The sequence below is a fragment of the Atta cephalotes genome (genome assembly GCF_000143395.1).
Source record: "Atta cephalotes unplaced genomic scaffold scaffold00090, whole genome shotgun sequence".
NCBI lineage: Eukaryota > Metazoa > Arthropoda > Insecta > Hymenoptera > Formicidae > Atta > Atta cephalotes.
In genome coordinates, this window is record NW_012130154.1 from 475,135 (window position 1) to 483,879 (window position 8,745).

At 40.2% G+C, this 8,745-nt stretch overlaps 1 protein-coding gene across 1 annotated transcript in view; it reads right to left on the reverse strand.

Annotated features, from left to right (window-relative positions):
* Positions 1-5,937: 5,937 nt before the first annotated feature.
* The window catches only part of LOC105624850, a 4,614-nt gene continuing 1,806 nt past the window's right edge, over positions 5,938-8,745 (reverse strand). Inside the window, exon 2 of the mRNA XM_012206201.1 lies at positions 5,938-8,375. Coding sequence (XP_012061591.1) covers positions 5,938-8,375 — 2,438 coding nt within the window. The remainder of the gene's footprint in view (positions 8,376-8,745) is intronic.

An 8,745-nucleotide genomic window follows, 5' to 3' on the forward strand; every position in this document is an offset into this window, starting at 1 on the left:
GAGAGAGAGAGAGAAAGAAAGAAAGAAATGTATTATATTTGCTATCGTCTCACACGAATTTCGTGTCGAAGCAGGCATTTCGTGTTGCGCGCGGTATATACGCGAGTTATATACAGCTAACGACGCACGATCGGAATCGTAGGATAGACAGACCCACTCTTCAGGATCCTGAAGCGAGGCGAGTTGCAAAGTGTGCCGTGTAAGTGGAACATCGCTGCCTGGTACCGACGACGAAGTATACCAAAGTAGTATAACATGGTCCTCCTCCTTCGTCGTTCCTCTTTGCCCTTCTCTCTCCTCGTCGTTCTCTTACCACCACCTCATCATCCTCCTCCTCCTTTTCCTTCTCCGGCGCTCCTCCTTCGCGTACACGGTGAAAGACTTTCTTTAAGGAGGTTCCACAATAAAAACTTACACGCCGCCTGTTGCCTACCGGCGCCGTGCACAAGAGAGAATTGTCCATTGTCTCCTTTGACGACCGTAATTGATGCCGGGTCCTCCACGTTGCATCCGGTTGCGTCTTTCCCGATATTGCTGGAGATATAATAAAAATGAAATCCTCTCGCGGCAGATGCAAATAGACACGCATTGATTCGACCACGCATATACGCTCCTTTTCATCCGAAAAGTCATTCCATCGGATATCGCGAATGTCGACTTGACGCGGCTGTCTCGCTCACGAAGATTCGAGGAAAGTATTACGGGTATAACGGGCACAGAGAGAAGTTTTGTGTGTATTAAAGAAACGCGATGGAAATCTCTTCCGCAGATTAATTTCGCGGCGTTATTAGGGAGGATGACTATGTAATATTTTATTATCTTATTACATGCGATAGGAAGAGATACTTGGCGCATTCCGTATAATTATCCGATCTACAACAATATTTACCTACAAATTCTTTTACAATCGTGTCTAAAGGACACTTTATTACCGAGAGATAATTCTATATTTTTTTTGAATGTTTGTTGTGCAAAAATCCTACTCGCAAAGAATTCTTTCTTTCGTTCAAATTCAGTAATTAATGCACTGCTGAAAGTAATTAGGAGATTATTCCTTTAAAAATCTTCGAAAATCACCATTTTATAGAGAAGTTAAGAAATTAAAATACTTAATATGTTTATACGAGGGCGTTCTGAATGTTTATATGCTAAAAAATATTCGAAATTTCAGATGTATATATACACACATTCATTCGAAGAAGTATTCCGCTAATTGTTTTCAGCAGTGTATCAAGTTTCATACGCCTTTCAGATATCTAGGCTACTAAACTAACAGATGGTCGCTAGGATACGGCGCGGCATACAGCATCCCGCAAATAAATTACGCAATCATTATAACTAATAAAAGGCACTAACTGAGCGTATTCAATATAGCGCACACAGTTCAACACAAAATTTATTCTCTCTCCTTATCTTCTTTTTTCTCGTCCTCCTCTCTTCCCGTCTGACGAATATCGATGAACAGCAATCCGATATCGTCACCACGCCATAGCATGAATCGATATCTCAGAGCCTTTTACACATCCGTGATGGAGAGGGAGAGGAGGTCCGATATTGAAGGTTGTGGGTACGAACCTTCGCCAGAATGAGCCCGAAAAATTTGGGTCACTGGTCCGACTTGGGCACGTCATGGGAACCGCGGTATCACGAGTTTTCTCCCTCCTCTTGATGGTTTAGCCTCCGCTTATTTGAGTTATCGACGTGTCGGTCCATCATCTTCATTTCCGCTTCATCTCTTTGTTTACTCTTTCTTCACGCTCCTAGTCGGTAGTAATCGCTAAATAATATGTGAAATGATACTTACGAAAGCACATCACTCGTCCTGATGTTTTCTGCTTGTTTTTTTTTTAATAGAATATCATGAGCAGTGCACTCTCGTCAGGATTCGCATCTTATCTCCAGTAATTTATCTTTCACAGTACTACCGCTATTATTCCATGTAACGTCATCTTTTTCTAATTATTTGCATCTGCCGTACAGCTATTTAATCATCTGCTTTGCATCTTCTTCACGGCGACATGCTCTTTCAATTATCCGTCTTACGCCATTTTTTATAACACTCCTTATTTGTTTTGCAATTACTTACGATGTTACGCGCGGCTGTTATACTTGTTCCAAGTATCAATACTCTTGTGCCTTATATGTTCGTTACATGAATTAATCAACAGTACAGTTAGACGCATTGTGACCATGCCTCTGTTTACGATTCGCGTGTACGATCACAAGAGCCATTCGCGTCTCATTGTCGGGCAGAAATAAAAGATCCATGTCTCTCTCCCTCTTTCTCTTCTCATCTCTTTCTCGGCATCTATGTCTCCTTATTCCATACCGAAGAGACAACATCGCACGGACTGTATAACCTTCGGGACCGTAAACCCGTTATATCATTATATTCAACAACAATAATCCGCGGTCCATATACTGAGCGCAAACATCGGGACAAACAGCCATGCAAACTGTTCCAGATCCCTTTTCAATATCGTCCTTTGTTAGAGGACGGTAATTTGGCCCTGTTGTTTGTCTCGGAGTGACACTCGCATCCAAAGCTCCGGAAGCTGACGGCCACGATGACTATCCGAAAATAAATTCCTCGAGCACCGCTAACGATATTCCATATAACAGCGATAACATCGATAGTGTGCGACTTGACCGAACACCGTGACGTACAAATTTATCCCGAATTTAATTGCAATTCGAACAATAAAATTTCGCGGAAAGAATGTCTTTACGATGTCGAGCGATCAAGTATCCCACGAGAAACCGCATTGCATGCGACGGACGCATCCGGATCTTCATGCCTCTTTTGCCTTTACTTCACCTTTATTACACCTTAAACGTAACGGTAAATTGAAAAAAAATCAATTGTCCATATTCCATATGCAGGCTTTACATTAAAATCCTACGTGTCATTATATTACGTCTTCGAATCTCAGAAATGTACACATTATGTGTTTATCATTATTCTTTCTGTCGAGCTATCTTTCCGACCGAAATTTCCGTCGCCATGAATAATGTTTTTAGCTATTATTTATTTTTGCTGTACAATATTATCAATATTTTAATAAAATTAAAACGCCGCTGTCAAGTCAATTATTACGAAATTGCTGATCGAGAAATCCGCCGAAGAATGCCTGAAAGATAGAGAGCGAAGGAATGATCCGGGTAAGAAGGGTATCAGCACGAGAGAAAAATGACAAGATTGTATTGCGGTAACAATCATTTAATTGAACATAATCAAGTTTTCATAAATAATGCACATGTACAATGCATATGACTTTATACAAATTATGTTCCGTGATCAGCAGCAACGAGAATTCGAGGATCGAGTAGTGTGAGAATCGCATCAAGTATACAGCAAGTGTCCGCAAGCTCGACGACTAACACCGAGATCCGTGAGTCCCTGTTATTGCGAAAATTATCCGTCGATCCATCGAAAACTCGCACCTCAAAAAAACGATGTACACTCATCAGCTAAAAGGTTGCAATACTTTTTTTCGGTAAATTTCGGAATTCAATCTTTCTCGTAGAGTGATTGAATGTAAATGGTTAGACCAATAAATGAGAGAACCAATCGCTCGGTAAACAGGTTGCATTCCGAAATTCATCGAAAAAAAAAGTGTTGCAACTTTTTAACTGATGGATATACATCTTCGATTTAATATTACAGGAAAAAAGAGACCCGTACATAGATCCTTTTATCGCAGGACCGTGAGGGAAGTGCAGTTAAAAGGCCATTGCACGTAAGAGCCGTAATCTCTACAGTCGTAAGACTGTAAAAAGCGATTAATTAATTGGCTACTGATCGGGACTAATTGTAAACATTGCCGCGTCTTCCATACAGAACCAACTCGAGTGAAACGTCGTAATCTCAAAACCGTGATCATAACTGTGTTCCAAAATTGACTGCCTGTACCGAAAATCTATGCACATAACATAAACTATAGCATTTTCAACGTAGCAGTAAATTTTGAATATAACCATAGTCGCAAGTTTTCATCTCATCGAAAGATTATGATTAACGCCTTATCCTTATGATCAACCAACGGGAAGACAGTCACGTGACTTATCGCTTGCCTCATTGCCAATCAATTTATCGCAATTTTATAGTTTTACGTTTACGATTAAAACTTTTACGTGCAATGGCCTTAAATATCTCGTACAATATTTTACACACGGAGTGAGGTCGTAAGCTAAGAGAGAGAGAGAGAGAGAGATAAAAAGGAGATGAGAGAAGGAAGCTTAAATAAAAACGGCTATCTTACAAGGTACGCGGAGGAAGTATCGAGGGAAGATAAATAAAGTGGGAGTAGGACGTTGAAGGAGCGTAAAATAAAAGCAATATAAATAAAAGAAAACTAGAAGCTATTCATTAACGCTATATTCGAGTTTAGGTACATCTTGAGCGCGAGCAACACGCGCCCGACTGCGTCTTAACATTGAATTAATCATTTCCTTCGCTTTCTTTTCTACCCTATAGCGCTCACTGACATTGAATTATATCGAGAAATTGTATCTCGATGTAACGCAGCGTTATATTGAATATTATAGAATAAAAGAAAACGAAGAAAATTGCTAGTCTCGTATAACATTTCTATTTGAATATTTGAGGTGACGGGACCGAGGTTTTATTTTAAATTATCGGCTATAACCTAAGTAATATACATGGATACAATTTATTTTAAATAATAAAATTTCCAAATTCAGCTTATTTCGCGTCAAGCTTAATATTACAAATTTTATTAGTTAAAATATTCCTCGTAAGATACAGATGCCGCAATGAACTGAATTGATATCACTTGTTGGGTTATTTATATGTACCGTCCGCCCAAGATCCAAGAAACTATTAACTATTCTTGTTCTTCGAACATAACGAACGTGTGATGAAAATCAGTATAATACAGTACAGCCGCTACAGTAACACAGTAATCAAATTAGTAAAATGAATTATTTTCAGATAAAAAACTAACTGTCGTCAATGATTTGCCCATATTTCTAGTTCTCAAAAAAATTATCACATAACAGAAAAATAAAAAGAAAAAAAATATTAACTAAAAATTTTTTGAATTTTTCTGTTTGTCGACATATATAAATAAATATTTATATATATATATATATATATGTGTATTTATACATGAAATTTTTCTTACATACATACATGTACAAATATTTGTGGATATATGTATAAGTAAAATTTCCTAGAAATTGTTCTTATACCGCGTATACGGAGTCTGGAGCGAAATCGCGTTTGCGAATAGAATGACGGCACTGAGAAGTCATGCATCGACGAAATCATCAAAGATATTTCCAGATAAGTCATACTTGAAGCTGATCAATATTGAAGACATTAATACTGCTTCATTATTGCACCTGTGCTTCAAGAATCACTTGTTCACCATTCAGGCATCAGGCTAATAGTTATCAATCGAGAATCATATTGTGATATGAATTATTAATAGAACTCGCCTATATCTTTAATACGTAACATATGCGTTAGTCCGTATCTGTAAATAGTCTGATACAATTTTAACGCAATGCATTACTGGACCTTGAATTCCAATATTATTGAACACCCAATAACAATAGAGAATAATGATTATCTTATTCTGTAATTGTTATTTCTGATCAAGATTCAATTGATATTCAAAGCTTGAATGGTCAAGCAGCTCGTCATTACAATTCTATCAGACCATCTTTTTTAAAGCTACCACTTTTTTAAAAATACAAATTTTGCAATATTTATTTTAATTCCGATGATTAAAATTGTTCACTCAATCAATTGACCATCAATTAAAATTTCATCATAAGTACATAACGTACTTCAGTGTGTCATATGTTCTATGTTCAAATGTTCTTATTATGTATATTTATCTATTTTACTTAACTATTATAGATCTTCTATCTTATTAAATATATTTGTATAATTGAAAAAAAAACAATCTAATCCCTACCAATTCTTTTGTGAATCTGTTGGTGCTTAATAAGATGCGCCTTTTGCCTGAATGCTTTGTTACATACATCGCATCTGAATGGTTTTTCACCCGTATGCGTACGCAGGTGTACCTTAATATTGCTTTTATTTAGGAAACCTCTTTGACAGATATGACACCGATGTATTGGCTTATCCTTGCCACTCATTAAACTCGATTCCGTTCCGTATTGTACTCCCACAGCACCAGCGGTCGGACCTTTCTTTGAGGGCGAGCCCCCAGAGCCTGGTGAGGATCGTGACCTCTTTCTGGGATGGGAGGGTGTGGCAAAAGACGAATGCAAAATATCCTCGGGACTGCAAGATGTAGATACCCGATTAGGCGGACTAAGCGGTGGAAATGGGCTAGTTGACGAGGGGGTTTCACCACACGAAGCGTTCTGTAAATTTGTGGGATTTCCAGATTGTTGCAATCTTGCCTGGAGTAAGGGCGCATAGTCAAGCTTAGTGGGGTTTTGCGTGAGCAAATTTTGCAACGCCGAACCAGCATGTTGCTGAGTTTGCGTTGTCGGAGTCGTTGTCACATAAATTTGATGCGCGAACGTACTAGGCGAAGTTGTTTCTTGGGTCTTAGGTGAACAATCCGTAATCCAGTCGGCGATGTCTATCCAATCCCTTGAAGCGTCTGTATCCTGCTCGGAACTGGGTCCATTTCCATTCCCTGGAACCGTTGTATCGGCTATCGCAGATCCAATGATCTGCGCTATATCATCCATGTCTTCGTAAATTATTTGTTGCGTCGACTGTGGCAATTGCTGCTGTTGTTGCTGATTGTGAGGATGATGATGCTGCGGCTGTTGATGGTTCTGCTGTTGTTGCTGCTGCTGCTGTTGCTGTTGTGACTGTTTCTGACTCGCCTGTGGACATGGAGTACTAGAAGACACTACAGGCGACTCAAAAAATTCCTGATTAGAGGATGGTGTGGGGGAGGCAGACGGCACATCAATCGACGATCTTTGACCAGACGAGGCTATTGTGTGATAGTGATGCCCAGGGATGCCATTGATTTGAAGGTGTCCCGTATAATTGGTAAAAGGTGGAAGCGGGAGCAGCTTCACGTCCGGCAATGACTGTTCGGAGACTGTCGTAGCTAGGATCGAATCCCAATTGTCTTGAAATCCAACGGCCGTTTGTTTTGCGTCTGGGACTCCTCCCTCCAGGAACTCTGGTCCATTTGTCCATGGTAACAGCAAACTATCAATCTCAGCTGGCGAATTACCTACCACAATCCCAGAACCTTGGCTACTATGAGGCGGCTCAACGCCAGATGAAGTCAGATGCGGCGGTGCCGCCGGTGGCCCTGACTGTGTCTCGTATTTCATCTCCGTTACGATGTCCGATGTTGGCGAAATGGTGTCTAAATAATGCGGCAGAGCCGCGTGCTTCACCAGCGATGAATCGCTGGTGCTTCTTCCCGCGCAGAAGGATTGCTGTTTAAAATTGCTGCGATTACGATCAGCAATGGTACCAGCTACGTTTGTATCTATCGCGGATTGTTCCTTTATCGTTGGACCCGATTCCAAGAAGAAATTCACGTTGTTAGCCCTATAACGTGGTACCACCGGCGATTCTTGCAGCGGTTGCTGCAACTTACGTTGTTCTTCTATCACTGCCGTCTTCAGGGAGTGCTCTTTCAAGAAACGGTTCCTGTCCACGCAGGCGTTGTTACCGCTGATACCTACGTTGGCGTTCAGCAGGACTGAAATAGGAATTCTATTCAATGTATTTGTCGTGACCGGAATGAATCGGGATGACGAGGATGGTCCACCACACGACTGCTGTCGCTCTTCAGGACTTACGCCGTTAAACTCCGTCTTGTTCCTTGAAAAGTTTAAGGAACTGTACGTTAACGGTAACTGCTCATACGGCACGTTAGAGGCGGTCGATGCCGCGTTGGTAGCGGTGATGCTACGCGTATTATTCGTCGACGTGGGCGACGTCGTGAATGTCGTTATGAACGGCCTGGAGATACAAACTTTGCGCTTTTCGGGACACGCGTAGCCAGGTAGCTGTGGCTGCGCGTTGTTTGTCTGCGTCAACGACGGCGTTAATACAGTATGTTCCGGCGAAATATTTCTGAGAGATTCTGGTGACGATGGAAGATTGTGGTAGCTGGATGAATTTGGGACGTTGGTACCGTACACGTTTGTGGTGTTATTCAACGACTGGCACCCGGAATTGTACAACGAATTTTGATAACCCTGAAAGTTACCGTCGTGATTGGATGGTTGTTGGCATGCGACTTGAAATGGAGGCCCAACCTGATAGTTACTGTTGTTATACTGCGATACCTGCTGGTGCTCGGACAATTCCGGAGTCGGAGGAAACGACAGATGGAAATTCTTTTTACTGTCGAGACTGTTGCTACCACCAGCGAAGCTGTGGCACCCTGAAACACAGGAAGGATATCGATTGATATTAGCAAATTATAAAGGTAACTCGAATAGGAATAGACATATTGTGAAAAAATGTATTTTGTAAAAAAACTGTAAAAAAAACAAACGTTCTACATCTCCATTTGTGATTCATATATTTAAAATGTTTAAGTATCTTCATTTTTATATATGTTTATTTCCTTGAGAATTCAATATTATTTTATTTTACATGCTTTATATAGATCAAATTATATTATATATATTTCTTATAAAAGAGAATATATGATAATAAATATTGCACACATACACACACACACACACACACACACACACACACACACACACACACACACACACACACACACACACACACACACACACACA